Source organism: Plectropomus leopardus, chromosome 4, assembly GCF_026936395.1.
Source record: "Plectropomus leopardus strain MGB_pleo_1.0 chromosome 4, ASM2693639v1, whole genome shotgun sequence".
NCBI classification, from domain to species: Eukaryota; Metazoa; Chordata; class Actinopteri; order Perciformes; family Serranidae; genus Plectropomus; species Plectropomus leopardus.
Window position 1 is genome coordinate 3,668,987 of NC_142179.1, and position 23,435 is coordinate 3,692,421.

Sequence of the window (23,435 nt, forward strand, 5' to 3'; positions counted from 1 at the left end):
GACCATTTCGTCCTCCCGTCTGGCACTTCTGGGACTTTTAACTTCTGAAGGAGCTCACAGTTCTGGGGTCAGCCGTCAACTCTGGCATCTCACCGAGGTCCCCAGACCAGAACCGAAGCACCTACGAGGCCCGTGAGCCTTCAAACACTTCCCATCCCCTCCATCCATGACTCCTGGTACTCTGGGACCCACATGTAATTAAAAGGGGGCTTCAAATTGCCCCCAAGCATTAAAAATGGATCCTGTTGGCAGCAAATGGAGCATCTCCCTGCTCATCTGCAGCCGTCTTGTCCGGTCCTCGAGGGCTGGAGGCCCGGACAGATGCTCCTCCAGGAGGCGAGGGAGGTTTGTTTGTGCCTCAGGAGGAAGTGGATGTCTGTGAGCGGCTGGAGTCTTTTTGGAGGATCCTTGAAGGTATTAAGTCTCAGTATTAGAGCTGAAAGATCAAACCGCAGCCCATGAACTCTTTAACTCAAAAACATTTAAATGTCACGCTCTACGTTCACAGATCTGGCTCTCATGCTGCGTTCATGTGATGTCAGAAGGTCAGAGGTTCTGTTTTTAAAAGTCATTCTTCCAAATTCGGTTATTCATGTGCTTTGAGGTTGTAAAGTGGGAACAACATGGGCGCTACAAAGAGGACGGGTTGAATTTTAATGCTAAGAGCGTTTAAATGGACGTAATATTTTGTTTTTAATATTTTATATATTATATTTTTATAGTTATTCTGGGTCACTGAATACCATATCACACTTTACATGTGATCGGCGACCGTTGCGAGGACGAGCGCTTACGGAAAATGAATGAATGAATGAATACTTGAATTAATAAAAAAGTTTCTTACCACTGAGCAAACTTTGACTTTTCCATGTTTGTGTATTTATGACATCAAGGCAGCAGCTGGTGTTATAAAATAACGTTGTTATCAATGTTAGTTTACTCGTCTGGCATGCTTTATAAATCAACATTTGTTTGCTTGCTGCAGCTAATAGATACATTTACCAACATTTACAACAACTACAAGTAAATGATAGCTACTAGGAGCAAAAAAACTAATATATATATTTTTTTTGCCATCTGTTGTTGACAGCGTTTCCATTATTTCCGCCATTTCTGCAGCTCTGAAACGTCACGCAACGACATGCAAACGTCACGCAAACATCACAAATCAGCAACTTGAGTGTCATCGAACTATCCCAATTTCGAAATTATGGCTTTGGAGGGCCGCTCATGTGCTCGTAACTCGTAAATATGATACATACGATATTTATTTAAATTTTTCTCGTAAAATTCCGACTTAATTCTCATAAAATTATGGCTTTTTCTCTCGTAAATTTACAACTTTATTCTCGTAATATTACAAGTTTATTAAAATTACAAGTTAATTCTCGACGTGAAAAAAAATCCTAAATGTAGCCCTAAAACTCCAATCATATCACCATCGTGCTCACATGAGGTTAAAACTCACCTTCGAGTGTAATATTGCTGAACTCCACTTCTGTAAAGTTCAATCAAAAGTCAGTTTCTGAAGATTTTTTTTATTTGGTGGAACTCAGCGATCAATCCAAGAACCCCAGAGATCAACCTTCACTTTTCTTCAGTGTTTTTACGGATCGACAAACATCAGAAAGCCAGCGTAAAGAATTGTGGTCCCTCTCCACCAATGAGGAGCAGCTGCTTGTGTGCTCGTCGCAGGAAGTCTAACCATATGAGCCCCGGCGTTTTCCCTCCACACTTATTACATTACCATGAGCTTAGTGGCGAGGGCACCGCTGCATCATAGACACGGCTATTACTTTGAGTGTATGCGGGGTGTCTTACTCTGTGTGTGTGTGTGTGTGTGTGTGTATGTGTGTGTGAGAGAGGAGGAGGCCTCTGACTCCTTGGCAACCCCCCCTCACACACACACACACACACTCTCTTTCTCTCTCTCCAACCTCTTGCACCCGGTGTCAGAGCCTTCTCCTGTCAGTAATTTGTTGCTAATCAGCTGTCAGCTCGGAGGCGATGATGAGGTGATCATCGTGGGCGGTGGAAGGTAATGGCCTTAAAAGTCACAGAGTCAATGTCAATGGGATCACTCGGATTCAATCAGGGGCGGCCCGATGAAGGATGGCGCCCGCTGACATTACCACTCATTTTGAGCCCAAGCATCTGGGCCCTAGTAAATAACCATCAGTGGGTGGGTCCGGGGGACAGGTCATTAGCCCTGAGAAAAATAAATATCTCCTCTCTCGTGAAGGCTGCAAGTCATTTAGCACAGACTAGGAAATTTCACCCTAGATTAAGTATGATGAGCCAATATCAGTCAGAGGAGAGGCCATACTGAGCGGGGGGCCCTGATGAGACGCGGGGAAAATTTATTCGCGGGCTTCGGCAAATGTAATATGATTTTAAAGGCGAGGAAGTGTGTTGGCACAGGGCTGGAAGGAGGGACAGGACCACTTGAAACTAGAGTTTGACTGATGGGGGTTTTTAAAGGCTGGTGTCTTCACACTGAAGCTGCTGATCGCCTCTTCGGGAACTCTCCGCTGAGTTTCTACATATTCAGATTTGCCCAAATTAGCGTCAGATATTTAAATGTATAGTTGTGTGGAGATTTATGTTCTCGTCAGGGTGGAAAAACCTCCTTAACGCTAACTCTGGCATACTTTTCTGAGTTTGTTTAGACATGAATTAAGAAAATAATCAAACAGTTTAACCATTTGAGACCTGGAGTGATGTGCACAGAGCGATACAAGTTTGTGTGATACTAAATACTAATACTACATACTAAATACTAAAATACTAAAGCAGGCTTAAAGGGTTAAAGACTCTCATACAACTTGTGCAGTATAAGTCTCATGTATCTGTTCCTTTGCTCAGCAATTTCCAAAGACATGAATTTTCACTGAAAAATCTTAGTATTTAATATTCTTCTGCATAAACAGTCTCATGCATGGCATGCAAGTTGTGCTGTTGGTGCGAAAGGGTTAAAAATATTGAGGTTTGGGCAAATATGCATGTGTTTAGAAAGTGCTGCTAGGTTTCTGTTGCTAAGTGTTGTCGCCTTTTCTATTATTCATGAAGAATTTTCTCAGTTTTTGGATTATTTGTCCTCTGTGGAGGTATGCAAGAATGAGTTAGGATGAGTTATTGATATACAAATGATCAGTTTGTGTGTGAAATCTTCCTTTAAGTCACCTAATTTAAATAAGATGTAGCATGGTTGTGGCACTGAAATTAGATTATTTGGGGGATAAAATATGTGAAATTTACTGAAATATTTGCTGGTTTCGTGCCGTTTCAAACACACTGGAAAGCCGTACCTGGGACAACAACCAAAGTGAACAACTTGCATTCACAGTCCCCTCAGCCAACAGTGTCTTGCTGCTTTGTCCCACTCCCAAGTTTGTGGGAGGACCACCCAGGATGCAACAGCTCGTAAGCCAGCACAGTTTCATGAGCAGTCGGGCATACAGTCGATTACACTATTGAGCAAATGTTGCACGTTTTGGTTTGATTTTACATTTGAGTATGTTAAGAAGTACTTTATAAATCCTGCATCAGGAGAGACTTCAGAGATTTGCTCCAAAGTACACTGGAGCACGATGCAACAAGCCTTATTAGAAGAAGGTGCATTAATAATGAAGGCAAAAGCCAAAAAAAGGGACATGCATTAGTTATAACCCCCCCCAAAAATTTGTGTGTGCATGCACTTTTCAAACGCATCTAAACTTCTATAAATAGGTTATAGACTGCTTTCCCATTGCCAGTAGAGCAGAGCTGTGTACTCGGCAGTGACCAAAAGGTGAACTGGCACCTCCTCAGCGATCAGTCCAAACTCTTTATCATGATCCAAGCCAAGTCCCAGACTCAAGTAATGCCACCACAAACAGGCAAAATGTAAGATTACAAAACAATTAACATAATGATCGGACTTCTTTAAGATCAATAATAATGACAACTGTTCGTTGAAATATATTTTTAGAGATTATACAACAAAAGTCCCTGTTCCAGTTGGCTTGCTGATTTGCAGCAAAACTTCAGTCTTGGTTGCTTGTCTTTATAAAGCCAAAACTAACAAAAAATTAGAAAAGAATTCAATTAAATTTTGATTTATGTCACTTTACTTACTTTTTCTGGATTTGGCGACTGCATACATCTGCAATCAGCTGCGAGGAATGGTACAGTTTGTTGAGATATATTACAGTTATAAAACTAATGTGGTTTTACTGTATAATTACAGAATGGCATTAACCTAATCTCCTCTATTACCAAAGGACAAATGAAGGAGAATTTGTACAACGTATAACACTGTATGCTTTTGAACCGTGTGTCATCCTTTTGTTCACAGTGTCAAGTCTTAAACTACAGTCGTGGGCTACTCTTCCTCCTCTTCTAAAAGTCGTGCACACACTTCATCAGACTTGACTAATGTAAAGCCTTGATGATGCACAAATGACCCCGGCGGCTTCCAACTGTCATCAATCCAATTAATAGGAGATGGCTCTGAATCCATTACAGCAAATATAATACAAACATTATTATATTAACCTCCAAATCTCGTCTAATTCTATCAACATAATTAATTTAATCCATTTGCAAAGTGCCGGTTTTATGAATAATTAATATAAACACTTAAATATTAAATATTCATATTTGTTCATGGATCTCAATTGTTGAACTGCATGCAGTCAGCTGAGTGTGTGTGTGTGTGTGTGTGTGTGTGTGTGTGTGTGTGTGTGTGTGTGTGTGTGTGTGTGTGTTACTGAAATCCTTGAAAGACTGTTGACATCAATCATTTCAGCAGGTGGCTAAAAAACATCATATGCTGATGTTAAAGTGACAAAGTCCTCTAGTACGATGTCCGGGTGCATAAAAGTAAACAGAGTGAACTCTGATAATAGCAGGTCGCTCTTTGCTTCCCATTTTTTAACGAGAGTCAACCTTGTTTTTTTTTTTTAACCGAGATCAAGTTGTTTTTACTCCTAACCTTCCCAAACATGAACCCCAGCTTTGTCAGATCAGGAAAGTATTTTAACTGTGCAACAGATGAGGGCTTTCTGACAACGTGTTACAAGGGGATTTCAAGTGGATTTAACAGATATATCAAGATGACAGAGGCCATTTATTCAGCATTGGGTTTGGTAGTTGCTTGGAAAACTAACAATGCAATGCTTTCACTTTTTTGAATGTACTTTTTTTTTTTTTTTTTTTAGGTTTTTCTAACTTCTGTGAATAAATACTTCATTTGCAGGCTGGATTTTTGGTTTGGATGGTCTATAATATTGTTTCGGGACTTTTTCCACCATTAAATTATTCAACTTTCAGGATAAAACTGAGGCCATGTCCATCTTTACACAAAACAAAAATTAGACTTACCTGCAAAACGAGGAGTTGTTGGTTGCTGTGTAGCTTTTTTCAGACCACTGTTGACTCTTTGAGGGACTGTCTAAAAGAGAAAGAAAAAAAGAAGAAAAGACCTGAAAATAAGTGATAAAAAAGTCGAAAACTAACAAGAAAAGCATATACATATGTGTGTGTGTGTGTGTGTGTGTGTGTGTGTAAAAGGGGCAGTGACATTGACGCAAAAGCACAAATGTTTTAAAGCCAGTCGGTCTCTCTCTCTTTTTCTCCCCCCCGGGGGTGCTGGCCGTATATCTCCCCCTGTTCTCTCGCCCGTTGCCCAACACTCAGCAACTCTTGGCGAGGCATCATTAGGTATAATGTACTTCCCCTCTCTCTGTCTCTCTCTCCCAGGGATATTTTGGAGTGGGGCGAGCGAGCTGACCTTACTGAAGGGCTCACACTGCGCTGCCAACTCTGTCCATCTCCCCCTCCTCCCCCCTCCTCCCCTCAGCTGCACCAGTGTTTGGTGGGTACACACGCCACACAGTGATTTACTATGAAAAACATCGTTACAACCACCAATCAAAACTGTGTTGTAATTCTTGTTATTGCTGTCATTAAGAACCAGCTTGAATCTGAACTACCCAAAGACGCCGCTGTGATTGGCTGCCTAATTTGTCTTAAAAACCTCCAGGAACCCAAATCATTAAAAAAAACTTTCTTGATATGCAGTTTAGGGTCTTACATGCATAATAAAAAACATAAAAAATGATCACACATTTATGAAGGAGGATTAGAGCCAGGCAGGAGAAACATTTTTAAGAGGAGAGATTTTTTTTTTTTACTATGCAAGTCTAGAATAAAGTCGACAAAAATGCCTACAAAAAAGTCAAAATGTCGAGTTGAAATAAAAGTTCAAGAATTAACTTTTTGAGATTTACAAACAGTGCATGTGACTTCCTCTACAAAAACAGCTTGAATAGATGAATTAGTGAAATTGTACATCAGAATCAGTTTTAATAACAAAGACATTCTTTCTCTTCTAGCTCATAAACACAGTCTTTTTATCAGAATTAGGATTTTGAAGAGACTGTGCCGAAAACTGCGTCTGTTCAGAAAGATAAACCTTACAGGCTTGAAAGAGATGGCCGCACGCGTGCAAGCTGAAACCGCGGGTAATGGACAAATGCAAAGGTATCTGTGGATGCACCTGCGTGCAGTTCAAAGGGGATACATTGATATGTTGAAAGATACTATAAGACAACTGATCAAGTCGTTTGATCCTGCAGGTGTGGAGCTCAGACGGGCGCGGCGTCTGAGACGCAGGCGTTACCGCAACGAAGGTCCAAAAGCGCTGTGGCTATGGACTCCTATGATAAACTGAAGCCATACGGCATCGCCATCATGGCTGTATTGATCTGTCTATCTATGTATCTATCTATCTACCTATACACACACACACACGCACACACACACACATATATCTGCACACTCTGGTCAAGTGTTGGTCTCGGTTATTATGGGCTGGTTTTGACTACAACACTACTGTCAGGGCTCAATTACTTCAGTTGTTCCCTGGAAAAAGTTTGATTATTCGTCTCTACACATTCAAGTTAAACAGACAATAAGATTATTTTTAGCTCCACACTCTGAAAAATAAAAGTCTGACCCACTAAAAGTTTGTGGTGTGTCCTGATGAGACAGTTTTACTCTCACATAAAGATTTGTCCCTGTGCAGCCTCAGCTGATTTATTCCTGAGGCTCTTGCAAATAAACAAATACCCTCCTCCCCACACTCGTCACCCTGCCATGTTCAGTGACAGAAGCAGGTGCTGGGTCCAGGTGGGCCTGCCAACACACGAGGCTGGCACGGACCAGCGGGGGGTCCGGCCGGGCCAGGAGTCCACACCAGGACGGATATCATACCACCGACACTGCAAAACCTGTTGCCAAACTCCCCTAACAAAACATGTATCCTGACTGAGTGCTTTAAAAGGCAAAGCGGGAGGGTGGGTGAGCCGACTGTTATGGTGAAATGATAAACTGGAGGGACAAATTAGCCCCAAGTTTGAGTCTGTGTGTGTGTGCGTGTGTGTGTGTGCGTGCGTTGAAGCTGATGAACCCTGCCTGGAAGACGATCATTAGTGAGTCAAATACCAGCACAAATGGCCGCCCGCGATAATGGCTGACATTCATCTATGTCTGAGTCTTGTCCAACTCGCCGCTTAACGCTCACACAACGAGGGAGCTGAAGTCTGACGAGTTAAAAAAAAACAAAACAAAGAAAAAACAACTTTGTGGAGTCCAAACCCAGCTCAAAGTGTGAATGTGTGTCAGATTGTACATGTTAACCCTTTGAAACCTGAGTAAATTGGCTTGATTTCTTTCAAAATCATGGCAAGAAGGCAATGAGCCAGAAATAAGTAAAACGAAAAAGAAAATGACTTTTTTAAAAAACAAAAAAAAGCCAAAAACAAACAAAAAAAGACCTGAAAAAGTGCTTAAAAATTAATAATTAATTAATCATTTTAAATATGTAAGTAAGAAAAAAAGAACCCCCCAAATTATTAAAAAATACAAGAAATTTGAAAATTTGTAAAATAAATAAATAACTAAATAAACTGAAAAAGTGCTTAAAATTATAATTTTGTTACATAATTTTAATATGCAATTAAAGCTGCAAGCAGCGATGAACGGGCCCTCGCACCTTCACGCACGTCGGGGCCATCGTTGAAGTCTGTTAGGTGGCACTCCTCAGCCATTTTTTGAGCCCATACAGGTCACCCGCAAAATATCAAATTTTTCGCCAGTCCTGATGTCTGCGCAAAATTTGGTGACTTTTTAAGTATGTTAAAGCCCTCAAAAATGCATCTCACTTGTTCATTAAAAAAGAAAAAAAAAAGAATAGTGTCCTCGCACCGCTGGTGCTCAGGCCCTAATTAAGAACGAAAGAAGAAAGAACACAAAAATTAGCAATAATTACTGAAAAGTACAAGAACATTACAAATTTATTTAAAAAAAAACATGCAAAAAAAGTTTAAAAAACAATAAACAAACAAAATTTGCCTGGTAAAAGTGCTCAACACTGTTTAATTCAAATTTAAATCTTAAAATCTGTTATTATGAAAATAAGAAATAATAATATAATAGTAAATAATAATAATATAATTTGCTAGATTTTTTTCTTTTTTCCCTAGCTGTTTTTTGGTAAATCTACTCATTTCTTGCAATTTGTGAAACATTTCTCACCAAGTTGCTCATTGCCTATTTCCCGTGTTTCTGAACGAAATCAAACCAATTTGCTCACGTGTGAACGGCATCTGAGAGCAGTAAAAGAAATGTGATGTCGCTCCAGGTTTCACAGGGTTAACATTTACATTTGGAGCTGATGTCGCCACTTAAAGTGAGTGGAATTACCTCGAATTAACCCCGAATGACTTAGCAGCACAGGATTACAAGCGAATAACGGTTTAAGTGTTAAGATCTGAGCTGCAACATCCTGAAAATAGACTCCACAAATTATTCCTCTCACCGTAGAATAATCATGTATGATGAAGTAGTGCAAAGGAAGGAAATAAAAGCTTGTTGCGTAACATTTTAACACTCACCCACTTTGGTGTGATCAATCAGGCGCCCGTGCACAGTCCATCCCTCTGCCCCCCCATCTGTTATTGCAAGTGCTGTCCATATAACAGGCGCCTGTCAATTTCGCCTGCTTTTTATTGACTCATCCTCTGAGCCACCGAGGGGTTTCGATCACAATTATCATTTTTTATGAATACATTTTCATGAATATATTAGCGTCCTCCTCCCCACCACCGCCTCCCACCACACACATACACATACACATTTGGTGGAGTGTTGTTTTCTCACAGTTAATCAGTGGCCAGATAAATCAGAGGCCATATTTGCAGTCCATCTGCTGGGAAGGTGCAGTGGGCTCCAGACGCCATTCAAACATGCTGGACAATAACAGGAAGTGGAGAGACAGCGCGCAGACGTTGCAGGCATCACACTTCACTGTTCACTATGTTCTGTCAATACAGATGTCAGGCCGAGAGGATTTCTCTGTTTCTGGAACAGAACACAAAGAACTTTTTTGGTTCTGTGAGCTGCAACTTGTGACTAGTTTACAGCAGGAATTACCAGTTAATACTGTAGTTATACACTCTGTCTCAGAGTCTGAAGCACTGGTACAGTACTATATCAGAGTACTCTCTGATGTTCTTATTTTGGCCATCAGCGTACTAAAATCCCTAAACTTTTTACTAGCTCGCAGCCAAAATAGTTTAAAGTGAGACTATGTACTATGTGTAACTTTTCTAACAAATGATATATTGAATTTATGAGCAATAAAATACACTTGTTAGATTCAGCAGACTTACTCTGTCTTTTTCTTTTACCTATTTTATTGATGTTTTATTTATTTTACTTCCTTTAACTTGCATCTGTTGTTTTTGGTAGAGAAGTACATTACAGTACACTTTCTGATGGTCTTATTTTGGCCATTGGCGTATTAAAATCCAAAACCTTTCTCCTAGCTTGCAGCCAAAACTGTTTAAAGTGAGACTATGTACTATGTATACGTTTTCTACTTCAAACAAATGAAATGTTGAAATCATGATCAATAAAAAACACTTGTTAGATTCAGCAGACTTACTTAGTCTATTTTTCTTTAAAGTTGTGCTTCTTTTTATTATTACTACTGCTATTATATATATATTTCAAAATTTAAATATTGACAAATATTTTCATTTTTGTGGTAAATGCGTATCAGTTTCAAATATCGGTTATCAGTCTCATTAACTCCTAATATTTGGTATCAGCCTCAAAAGACCAATATCGTTCGACCCCTACAACAAACCACAGAGAAGCTCGGATTACAAAACAGAGAGGCACAGTAATGGTGTGACTTCATTGTACGCTCAGGACGCCATGACTGCACTTTCATCTTTACATTACTAATAGTGGTTTACTGCTGTAATAATACTCTGAATTATGGACCAATATAATCTCAGATATCCTAACATTGCACAGATGCTTGTCCCCTAGTTCTCAGCTTTTACATATTCTTCATTTATAGACATTAACTGTATTTCTAGATATTTGGCTAACACAGAGATAGAAGTAGAAACATGACTGCAAACCTTATTCGCAGACATATGACAAGATGCCTTGGAAAGAAACAGTAAAAAGGAAAGAAAAATTATACAACCCGGGAGTCAGAGACAGGGCATCATTGCTTAATCTAAAAAAAGAGCAACTCCACCGGTGAGTCCCTGAAACTCTGAATAAAGACCCAAACGGTAGCCGGGTGCTTTGTTATTCCAGATGGCTTTATGGGTCATGAAAGAGTGATTCACGCGTCACTTTAAAAGTGCTTGTCGCTGGCCTGCCGTCTAACCGCTCCTCTCCTTAAAAAGCGGGAAGCACCCCATCAATTATTTGCTAAGCAGCCATACTGAAGATCTCACTTTGAACAGTGTGTGGGGACGGCAGCCCTGTCAGCGTGATGATAGATGCACTGGAGGCTCACGCTGCCCCAGCACGCCTCTCTGAGGGTCGGCAGCTGTACAAAGCCTGAGCTGTCTGTGTGTGTGCGCGCGCGTGTGTGTGTGTGTGCAGAAAAGCAACAGAAATACTGAGAAATACACAGTCATACACACACATAGGCATGCATGCCCTCAACTCCCACGGATGTGTGCACAAACACACCTGCACATATGCAAACCCACATTTGCATTAACACCTTATACACACATACCGACACACACATAAACACATGCAGGAAAACTAATAAGAAGCAGGGGAACCTAACTAATTACATTTACCCAGTACCATTTAAAAATAACCTAATTTTTCATTTTATTTCACTTTGTATTACTTGTCCCTACAAACTACTGCACAACATTTATTTTACAGCTGTGTATTTGCAGATTAAGATTTAAAGTTGAAACACGATGCATCGCAAAGTAAATAGATGGTGAAAATAAGTTCCTCCAAGTCTAGAAAATGTAATTCATACCCGGGTCAAATGGCTCTCTCTTTATCGCCTCCAGCTCTGATCGGCATTAATGGAAATACAACACCCAGGTGAACACACCACCACTGAAATACTGTCTCCACCTAAGCAGCGCTAAAACATTGATACAAGATAGTCTGTAAAGAGTTTGAAAGAGATCTTGAATAAGTATATAATAGTATATAAAAATATATAAAGAGCAGTAACTGCAATTTAGTTCTCAAAGACATCTGTCCATGCTGCTTTCTGCTGTTTACTTATTCTCCGGCCTGTCTGTGATGTCAAATGGACACACCAACAAAACAACCTGCGCACACACACACACACACACACACACACACACACACACACACACAGAGAGAGAGAGAGAAAGGCATACTTGTCCAGAATGGACTCATCTGCTGCAGAGCCATGTACACAGCTCTGCTCTACTGGCAATGGCAAAGGAGTGTATAGCCTATTTTTAAATAGGCTATACACATTTTAAATAAGTCAAAGCTAACAATATTCCTTTTTTAAACTGCTTACTCCGTCCACTAATGACAACAAACTTATTAAACTTGAAACTTAAACTTGAATTTAAATAATCTTTTAGTTTTTGCAGCTCTTGTCTGCACTTTTAACTTATATTTTAAATATAAAATAAACTTACATTTTGTAAATCCTTTAGTAATAAGTTTACCTTTTATATCTTAGCTCTTTTCTCTTTCATTGTTAATCTGTATCCTTTATTATGTTTTATATTTTATTGCTTTGTAAAGTACTTTTTATTGCCCTGTTGTATGAAATGTGAGATACAAATAAAGCTGCCTTTGCTTTGCCCTACTAACAAAAAAGATAGGAAACATGTGCGTGCAAAGGTGAACAGCCAGAAGGACACATGAATGCATGCAGACAAAGTTTCCGCAGTAAAAAAAAGTTCATTAGACAAACAACAAAAATACATAAATGGAAGAAAACCACAATCAGAAATTTTTGTAAATCATCTTAACTCTGCACAGCTGCAAACCCACCAGAGCCCGGGTGACTAATTACACCGTTTGCCACTTTAATGCCCAATGTAGCCATTGAGGATTCAATTGGCTCTGTGGAGAATTAATAGAGCATTAATCAACATGCGCTAATTAGCTAATAAAGTGTTAATTAAATCAGGTATTTAAAGTTCTGAGACGTATAATGCTTATTCTACCGTACACGTTTACTGTAGAGAGAGAGAGACAGTGTGTCTGTATGTGTATGTTTCAGCAGGGACGACGGCGAGTCAATACAAATGTCACGGTGTCGGTTAAATCCCAGCCTCATCGCTCCATTGGGGTTTCTCTCTTTGCACCATTGTTATCCCCCCTCCACCTGACCTCCGACCCCGCCCACGTCAACCCGTAACAAGTCTCATTTCTCCTCCTCCGTGATGAGCGGTGACAAATTTACACACAAAAACGGATCAATGTCGCCGTTTAGGCCACCATACGCGGCGCGCCCAGCTGACGTTCATAGATTGTGCTGACGGGATGGAGAATGGCAGAAAGCCAATAGCTGAGCTTGTCTTTGAGGTCCGGATCAGTGATTTACTTTGATAGTGTGGAGCCCGTCCCGCCGCTCTTAATGTGAAATCAATACACCCTCTTCCACTTAGTGGTGTAAAACGCTTGACCTGAGGATTGGCTTTTTTTGTTTTTTTACCCCTCTCTTTGTCTTCTAAGGAATGGGTCCGTAAGTTTGAGGACAGCTTTTATTTTTGCAGCGACACACATATTGCTGAGGCTGCTGTTCCTGTTTTATCAGATACTTTAGGGCCTTGGCTCTGGCCTGAACCTCACAGCAACCTTCAGTCTGGACTAATGCTGCGTTCAGGTGATGTCAGGAGGTCGGAGTTTCCGAGTTGGGAAGTTGTGCTTCTGACTTTGATGTGTTTTGAGGTCGTAAAGTGGGAACAACATGGAAGCTGCAAAGAAAATGGGTTGCAGTTTAATGCTAAGAGCGTTTAAACTAGAGGTTGATAGCTGTTTTAGGTGTATTAATATTTTCATGTATTCTTTTATTTTTCATATTTTTGTATTGCACTTGTACATCTGGTGTTGCTTTTGTTCAGTCTGTTGTGTTTTTAATGTCATGGTGTGATTATTGTTTTTGTTGTAAGTGTGGAGGCATTATCTGTGCAGTCCAAGACAAATTTCCACTACAGGGACAATGAAGTATATCGTATCGTATTGTACCGTATTGTATTGTATATATTTTGTAGTATTCTATATTTGATTTTTTTTTGTTTAATCTAGGTCACTCTACATGGACAGCATTTAACATTAATACCATATTACATTTTACAGGTAACTGCTATCAAAAGAGCCATTTTTTCGAGTTTACATCAGCCTATTAAAACTGCAAAAAATGAACTGTTGTTTATTTCCATATCAGTTTATGTTAAAGCCACAGGGAGCCAGTGGAGAACGGCTAAAGACCCACATATGGAGATACGGGTTGCCGAACCCCGGCCATATATTATCATGTAATCTTAGCAACTTAATCAATAAACTACAGGTTTTTACATGAGCAAAATGTATCCTAACAGCAAATTTAGTAACCTGGTATCTAAATCCAAAAAAGCCACTGACTTTGCCTCAGCCACGTTTGCATATTTAAGGTCATATCCAAATTTTTGATGTTTTGCTGTAGATTAGCAGAAGTGCAGCAGGTTCCCACTCACAACGACACATTAAGTAAAGGACCTTTTTTTTGTAGTTGAGTACTTGAACTTCTGGGTTTTTTTACAAAATCTAAAATTTGGCAAATAAGACCCACAGGGAGAAAAAAATACATCACAGCCAGAGAGCCTGCAGGTTTTTACAAAAATCAAACTTACAAGAGTTGATTTACAACTTTAACTGAAATCAAGAGAAAATTTTAATAAATTCAGCTGTTTGGTTCAAAGTAAAATCAAAGTTGAACTGTGAAGACCACAGAGATGCAACAGCACTATGTGATATGAAAAAGCTGCTTAACCCCTTAAAAACTGGATCAGCATCACTTTTCTTGTGCTGTGTTCAGATGCCTTTCACAAGTGACGAAACCATCGCAACCTGAGAAAACTGGTTTGATTTATCCTTAAACTGAAAGAAACTAAAAGATTTGGTAAATTATTTTTAAAAAATTAAATAATTTATTTTTATTTTAAAACTCCATTTTATTATCATAATTGTATATTTAAAAATCATTTTATAGAATTTTTTTTTATTTATTAAGCATTTTTTGGGGTAATTCATTGATTTTTTTTTCTTACTTACCTATGGAATTTTTGTTTGTTTTTGTTTGGTAAAATTTTAGGAAATTTTGCTTTACTCTTTACTAATTTCTTGCTAATTTTTTGGTACAGTTCTTCTTAAGTTTTTTTCTCATTTCCTTCTTCCCATGTTTTTTCTGTAAATGATCAAGCCAACTTGCCACGGTTTCAAAGGCTTAAAATCAATTGTAGATTTTTTTTCCCGTTCTCACTCACATCTCTCCTGGTGGATCATGTTTTAATAAACCCTCCGTACATCCTCTTGACCCCTGCCGTGTCACCGACTCCTCCTCCTGTCCGTCCCCGTGCTCCCCGTCACCTCACCTTAAAGGAGGAGGCCACAGATCAATACGTTTGATGGGGAGGCAATAAGCAGCCCTATTAAGTGACAAAGGTTTACTCTGTAACAGCTGGGCTGGCGCGAGAGCCGAGCTTGTCTGACTAATGAATCGTGAAACAATCAGGCAGTAGCCATTTGTGTTTAGATCTGTAAATATGGCGCGGTACAAGTGCCAGACCATCGCTGGCACTCCAGCTGGGGCCACAGATGGTCTGGATTGGAGGCGAGGCGCAGGCAAACCGTTAGCTCCTCCGGCCCACACTGCACCGCACCTCCTCTGTCTCTGAGTGACAACTTCACTTTCGCGCTAACTTAGCCCGCCTGCCCCACATTGGGAGCCAGGATTTGGTTAAAAAAAAAAAGAAAAAAACCTGACAGCTCCTGAATGGGAGCCCAGCCGATGAGCAGTCTTGCTGCAATCCGGCAGAGGGAACCAGGGGGAGCAGAGAGCCGGGCGAAAGACAAGAGCAATGATGATCCTGCTATTTAAAGACATGATCAACCTAATTAACCTTGGGATGCCGATGACTAATTCTGAGGTGGCTCGTCCACCACAAGAGTGGCGAGGTGGAGGCCTCATAAATCTCGCTAATAAGAAGCACTTTCTCAATTCGGAGCAACACGGGTGCGCAGGCTGGTCATTATTTGGACGAGGATTGAGAATACTGTATGTGGTGTTCTTATCAGTTAAGCTGGGGAGGGAGGTAATGCGGTGGAGATGGGCTGTATTTCACCCGACGACAGCTGAGTAAATACAGAAACATTCAAATAGACAAATAAGAATTCATTTCAAAGACCTTTTGTCATTTGCCCGCACAAATGATTGAAATAGAGACAGAATGTATTCTGCGGTGGCGGCGAGGAGGGAGGGGGGGTCGAGGCGTTAGCGAAGGCGGGGCGTCCTTGAAGATAGAGCTATGAGAGAGATGAAAGGTTTATTTAATCTATTTTCAAGGTAAAATGATCTTCCGGGCGCTTTACTCTACACATTTGGTGCAGTGAATGTGAAAGCGGTACAAAGCCATTACAATGCCCCCAAGTCTATTAAACTGAATGACAGACGTTGTTTACAACCCCAACTGCTTCTGCAACCGCACCATTATCGCTGCATACTGATGCAAGCGTCAACAGCAGGATTGGCTGTCATTACAGAAGCACGGCGGAGCGTCTTAAAGCAACATTTATCAGCTCCTCTAAAGGATTTGTAACCTGCTAATCACTAGATGGCAGGTTACTTTCATTACTTCCACCAGCATATTGGCACGTGAACGTTCAGACGCAGGCCCGGTTCTGCTCTGCTTTGAATGACGGCGTGTAAGAGATGTTATTGGGTAATATGAGTTATTCTTTAGGCATGCATGCTGAACTTTCTCATGTTTTTGTCCAAAGCTTTTAGATAAATAAGCACATTTTTTGCCTTTTTATGCACTATGGCACTGATACTCAACTTACAAAATAAAAATAAAATGACTGACACTGGGAATTGTTTGTGTAGTTCTGGTATCCTTAAAGTACAAGCACTATCCTATTTTAGTGCCCTAAAATCCTACAAATGTCCTAATATCCTGAAAATGTCCTAAAATTGTTGTTTTTGAAGTGGGGCTGTATGAGATACAGATGCACTCCCGATGTGCAGAAACACACGGGGGCGCGCACCCCACAGGGGTTGACATCAAAATGTGTTTTAGCCACTTTAAAAAAAGGCCTACCAAAAAATCTATATCAATATCTAAGAGGACGCTGTATTTAGCGTATTTTCACCGCTCTACCGCGCCATCACGCAGCTTTTGCCTTTGGCACTACTTTTTTCATCCACCGCTGGTCAGCTGTTTGGGTCAGAAAGTGTTAGCGGCTGTCACGTGATCCAACTGAAACCAAACTTAAAGTTGAAAACACTAAACACAGCGTCCACTTACACTGATGCTGTATTTTTAGGCATTTTTAAAGTGTCTACAACCAGAGCAGACTCTAGACACATCAGTGCCTTATGAGAGACTGGGACTGGAAATTAGAAAGACACCGGCGGAGAATAAGAGCGGAGTGGACATTCGTAGACACCGGCAGAGAATGGGAGTGGACACCGGGGGAGACACCAGCGGAGACACCAGCGGAGAATGGGAGCGGAGCGGACACCGGCGGAGACACCAGCGATGATCTTATAAAGGGTTAGTAATTTGTAAGCACTTTTTTCAGGTCATTTCCTTGTTGTTGGTGTTGTTTTTGGTTGCTGTTGTTTTTACTTTCTTATTATTAACTTTCTTTTGATCAATTCTATTATTATTTTTATTATTATCTTTTCTTTTATTTATTTATTCTTTTACAAATGTCTTGTTCATTTTGGGATAATTTATTATTTCGTTGCTCACTGCTTTATTCCCATGTTTTTGCAAGAAATCTAGCTAATTTTCTGAGCTTTCAAAGGGTTAAAACACTTTTGTCATGAGGTGTTTATTTCGTCAAACCCATTAACCTCTTACATAAGTGCAGCTTTTAGAGTAACGACAGCCAATTGACATTCACATGTTCTCCTTAAACACCACAGCCAGTCGGCTGCGGTGTCTGGGCGCTCTGCTCCGCCATGTGCTGCACGGATATTTATGGGCGTCTAAATGTGCGCGAGCAGGTCTGCAGAGCCTTTGTTTCACAGTGGCAATAATGCCGGGCCCAGACCTACTGTCCTTGCCCCCTCAGTCCTGTGAATACAAACCTAGGCAATGGAACTTTTGCGCAACGTTAACTGTCACGACCCGCGGCGGCGGCTGCAAATGGCTTAACTAAACTGTCAGATCTAATAAAGCCAATAAGGGGATCAGATAAATGTTTATTACATAGTGGGAAAAGATCATTTCTGGACAGAAATTGAGGATGACCTTTCCGGATAATTCCTCTCTGCCTTCGCCCAGCACCCCCCCTCCTTCTGCTGGATAAATCACCGGGTCCCTTTTGTTTCACGGCTGATGGAGCCCTGCTGACGTGGGATTGTTAAAACCTTGCTCGCTCTTCTTTCTTTGTCTCCCCAATTACAGGAGCCCTGAGTCTGAAAGCCACCTCAACGTACACACAGACGCTGCTGTGCTCCTGCTGCTTCAACACTCACACAACACCTGAGTCTAAATACAGACAGGGCTGCTTTTAATTCAATATCTGCTGCACTTCTGCAACCCAGTGCTCACAAAACGTAACCTGTAGCTCCTGTTAGGATGACAACCGCCTTCCATTTCTGTTTTGTTCAAACAAACCCTCGTGATTTTCTGTACAACACTGGAAAATAAACTGTCGTAATACAGGATGTGTGCAATATAGAGAACAATTCTTACAAAGGCTGAATATTTTGATACAAGAGTTATATAGAAGAGTCATCATCATTTCACTTGAAATAATAAGAAATCAGTTGATGTTAAAGTGAAAACAACAAGCCTCAGTGGAAATACACAGATCTTGGTGTATGTGAAGAGGTTAAAAGGCTGATAACTGATATTTACCAACTACAGTGGTCTTTTTTTGTTTAACCCTGTAGAAGTTATTGTAAGTACAGTTAGTACGATACTCTTTAACCCTTTAAAACCAGAGCAAACTGGCCTGATTTCTTCCAAAAACATAGGAAGATAGCAATGAGAAACTTAAGAGAAAATGGCACAGAAGTTAGCAAGAAATTGTGGAAAAATTCTAAAAATTTACCAGAAAATCTGCACACAAAAAACAATACATGAAGTTAAAAAAAATCTACAAAAAACCCAAACAAAAAAAACAAAACAGGGAAATTAACAAAAAAAAAAAATTCTGATTATTCAAACTTTTATATATATATTCTTAATATGATCATTAAAAATATGTTTTTCCCCAAAAAATATATTTAAAAAAATCTAATTGTGATGATTGGAGATATAGTTCTCCAGACACTTTCCCTAGCTTACCCTTAAGAAGAAATATCCCAGAAATTAGCACAAAATAAAACAAAGAACAGAAAGTAAAACCAAAAATATTTTTATAAATATACTTTTGATAATTAGAAATATTGTTCTCTGGAAACTTAACTTTGCTTTAAAAACTAAATGTGCTAATTTCTTGCTTCTTGCTCATTTCCTTTTATCTCGTGTATATGAAAGAAATTAAACCAGTTTCTTCAGGCTTCAAAGGTTTCAAAACCTGTGAACGGCATCTAAATGCAGGACAAGAAAAGTGATGTCCAACCAGGTTTCACAGGGTTAAAGCCGCATTACTGATTGTTTTTGTTCATTTTGGGACAGCAGAACAAGCTTTGAGTTTTGAATCCACAATTCCTCTGTGAAATCGTGGACTATCAGCTCCCAGAAGTCCCTCATACGTGGCCGCTCCCACATATAAGGGGCTCGTCTTTCCATTATCGCTCGCATGAACACGCCTACGTTTGTAAATAGTGACGGTTAGTGCGGTGGCTGCAATAGAAATAAAGCTGCTAATGTTTTGAACACCCATCGCCATGGTTACTGGGATGTTTTCACCAGAGGAGAAGTCATGGGACATCACTCACTTTCGGAGACATTTCGAAGTTTTGACCAAATCTGTAATAGTGTGCTCGTGTGTTAAACACCACGCCCGTTGTCCCTCCGTTGTTGCAGGACGCCACGATGAAGTGTATAATCACACACTGTAGTGGAGCGATGCCGCATCGTTTGGTTCTGTGTAAACATGCAGGGGCGGCATGAAGGGGGGCCTTTGCTGGGGCCGACAGTGCGATCTCTGTGTAAGAGCTGCTGTGCAGAACGGCGAGGCGGCATAACGGTGTGATATTCCCGCCTCAGTTTATTATTGATGCGTGTGTGTGTGTGGGGGTGGGGTGGGGGGGGGTTAGTTAAATGTAAAATTTAAGCCTTACACAGAAAACCTGTACTCATCAAATATGGATGACGACACCTTCTCCCGCCAGCACCTGCACCCCACGGGTTCACATCAGCAGATGTGGCGTGATGAGATCAGGTTAGGGGGTGTCTGAAAATGCCCGATCCCCTTTATTTCCTTCTCAGACACCCCTCCTCCCGCCCCCGCCCTCCTTGGCCTGTCCTCTGAGCTACATGTGGCACGGCTGCCTACTGCTTCCTGTGACAAGCCAAGCTGTCCGCTGACCACTTCATTTTTGATGTTGGCAGGCGAGACTCGAGCACTGGCGGCCAATGTGTGCGAGCGTGCACGAGCGCGCACACGTGCACGCACGTGCACACACACTGGGTTCAAGGGAACATCATCCAAGAAGAAGAAGAGTTTCCAAATGACCAAACACAGGCTGCTTGATGAGTGTTTGCTTCGCCTCTCCTTTGTTTTCTCTCCATCTCCATCTCAGAAGTCCATCATTGTCTCTCTGTTTGTCTTTCATTCCCTCTCTTTCTTCTCATTCTTTGTATTGATATTTATATTTCTGTCGGCCTTGGCTGTTGTCTTTCCTCTTTGTTTAAGAAGCCTTTCGATGTATTTCCTCTCCGGCTATTTTCTGTCTTGTTTTACTTTCGTCTACTTTCTTTAGGATCTGACTTTTTGCGTGTCTCTCTCTCTGTCTTTACAATGTCCGTCCTTACAGCGTTTGCTCTCTTGTTCCCATCTTGCTCTGTTCTTCCTTTTTTTCTTCTTTTTGCTCCCATTTGCTGTCTGTGTTCATATAATTTTTATAATTTCATTTTCTGTTTTGTTGTCTATTTTTAATTTTTTGGCAGGTCTGGCTTTAGTTCTTCAGTCAGCTGTTTTTCCTTCCTTTTAATTACCGAGAACAGTATTTTAATGCTCACCGTCCTAACCAAACTAGGTAATAATACATTGATTATCCCTACTATTATTATTATTGTTGTTGTTATTATTGCTGCTGTTTTTCTGTCTTTACAGTCTTTTTTCTTACTTTATATTGACAGCATTTAAATTATCTGTCATTGTTTACTGTCTTTTTTCTTTTCTTTTGGTTTTCTTTGAATATTTTGTCATTGTCTCTTTCTCTCTCTTATTTGTTTTCCATTTTATTTATTTACTTATTATTTTTAATTACTTTTAAGCCACCTAAAAAAATCATATCAGTTTATGTATATGGCATAATTCGAATATTTCCACCGTTTTACCTTGCAATAAGACTATATCAGAAACACCAGACTGCACTGAACGGCGGAGTTTCTGCCGCTGGCTCCATCAGCTGTCGTGGAAGCTTAAGAGGAGCAAATACAGTGTACACTTACACTGACGAGGATTTTTTTAGGTGTCTATAATAGGTTTTGTTGAGGCTCCGTCCACAGCAGGACATCACTTAGCTTCTGTGCCAGAGTCGTGCGACTGTACTTTATTTTTCAGAGGATTTGGGTGGCTTGAGTGTGACTTTTAATACATATATATATAAAATACTACCTTTTTAAGTTGTATAGCTCTCACCTGAGCCAAAATTTTAAAAAACAACAGCAAAAACACAAGCCCCTCTTCAATACTTACAGTTTTTTTGATGCCTGACCAGTTTTGCAGCACCCCTTCCCCGCTCATGAATAACAAACAGTCCCTAACCCTAACGACTGAGGGAGGCCGGTGTGGTGATGAGGAGCACGCTGAGAACGCTGAGTCCAGTTAAAGACGGACTGAGGTGTTAACATGACGGAGTAAATCACCTTCCAGTCGAATTATCTGGGTGTATCAGTCTGATTTCAGTCTAACATGTTAACATGTATTTTAAAAGTCCAGTTTTAGTCGGATTAACGCAATAATTCGACTTTTTCTAACATCGTGTTAACATACTGTCTGTCTCATGCAGAAGACATCATGTCCTACTCAGTGGACGCCTCCCTGTTCTTTGCATCAGCGTCACAGACTGATGTGAGCCCAAAGACACAAAAGGCCGCTGCTAAAGGTCAGATGCACATTAGATGCTGGGGTCAGGATAAGGATTTGATACCACGCTGGCTTCATGTCATGATCTGTGGAGGCAGCAGGAGAGCTCTGTGTGTGTGTGTGTGTGTGTGTGTGTGTGTGGTCACAGCTATAGAGTGAGAGTATATGAGGCAGGAGGGCCTCACCCAGCCCATTAGATGTGCGCACTGGCCTGTGAGATGTTGTATCACTTTAATTAGCGGGGGGCTGAGGGCCACGGCAGCGTGAGGAGATGGGGAGAAGGTTGATTGTGTTTTAGTCATTGCCTAAAGCCACGGACCCCCCCCTCAAATCCCACCCCTCACAACCACCACCACCACCTCCTCCTGCTGCTCCTCCTCCTCCTCCTCCTCCACTCAAATGTAAAAGTTTTGTCAAGCTCAGTTTCCTCTGATGGCCTTTTCTTAAAGTCGCTGATGACAAGATGAATATTGTGTGTTTTAATGTCTATAAATCTTCTTTTTCAGGTGGGAAACAGTTGTTTTAGTCTTCTATTCTAACATTTTAATTAAAAAATATCACTTTTTCCTTTTCACCTGGCAACATCTTCTTTAATTGCAGCCGCATTTCCATATAAGCAGATCTGTGAGAGCGTTCATTTAGCCGCTCTGCCTGCGGCCTCATCTGAATCTGAGAAAACCGGGCAAAAACTTAAACGCTGTCACACCGTCTGAATAAATTGCAAAATAATGAACATTTTAGATAACTACGGCGAATCAGAGCACGCTGAATGCACCCTGGCGGCGAGCCAGCCCCCGCAGACGGTCAGAGATGGAGCCATAGAGAGCAGGAATGGGGATTGTGGGTAATTGGACTCATTGTGCCATTGTAGGAGCTAATGAAGTGATGCAACTGAAAGGATGATTCTCTGCGATTGTCTTCAAAGTAATCCAGCAGCTTGTAGGTTCAGACGGTTTATACGAATAACAATAATTACGTGGAAGCGACATGAGATTTTGTTGCAGAATGACGCATCCACCAGTTTGAGAAATGAAATCAAGCAGAAAATTAAAACAAATTCTCATAATTTTGATGGATAATGTTGAAGGTACTTATTTAAGGCACGCTGAACACACACTGGAGTTTATCTATGAGTTTATCTATTTATCTTTATTCTCAGCCTTCATTGGAAACAGACTCTACCAGGTGAGCTAGACATCGCTCCATAAACCGTTTAAGTGATTAAAAAAATGTTGAACAAAATGAAAAATTATTATAGTTTTTAAACTGAAGGCATGGTGTAAATGTTTTCGTAGAAATAATGAATGCAAAAATGCGGAAATGTGCTGATTTTGCTCCGCAGCAAATCCGTTATCTGCTGATTTACTCCTTGATCACTGCTGTCAGCCAATCAGCAAACACGATGACATTCAGCAGGCGGGTTACCATCACAGGTTTGTGCAAAACTTAAGCGATATTTTGTCTGACGCGCTTCTTTCACGGTGGTCATCTTTTCGTCTGAGACAGCCTAAAATGACAGTGTATACCAGGCTTAACAGGCAAACTGCTGTTTTCACATTGCTGTCAGTGACCAGTGCACCCTAAAAAAGTCATAAAGGGATTTCTCTTCTGTAATTTCTACATAGTTTTTAGTTCATAAT

At 40.6% G+C, this 23,435-nt stretch overlaps 1 protein-coding gene across 4 annotated transcripts in view; it reads right to left on the minus strand.

Moving 5' to 3' along the window:
* The window catches only part of LOC121943961 (uncharacterized), a 172,294-nt gene that overhangs the window by 13,036 nt on the left and 135,823 nt on the right, over positions 1 to 23,435 (minus strand). For 3 of the 4 annotated variants that reach the window (XM_088076334.1, XM_088076333.1, XM_088076335.1), the window contains exon 7: positions 5,365 to 5,434. In XM_088076334.1, coding sequence (XP_087932460.1) covers positions 5,365 to 5,434 — 70 coding nt within the window. Of the gene's footprint in view, positions 1 to 4,116; positions 4,155 to 5,364; positions 5,435 to 23,435 lie in introns of all 4 variants that reach the window. The other variant, XR_015776359.1, reaches the window with a different exon arrangement.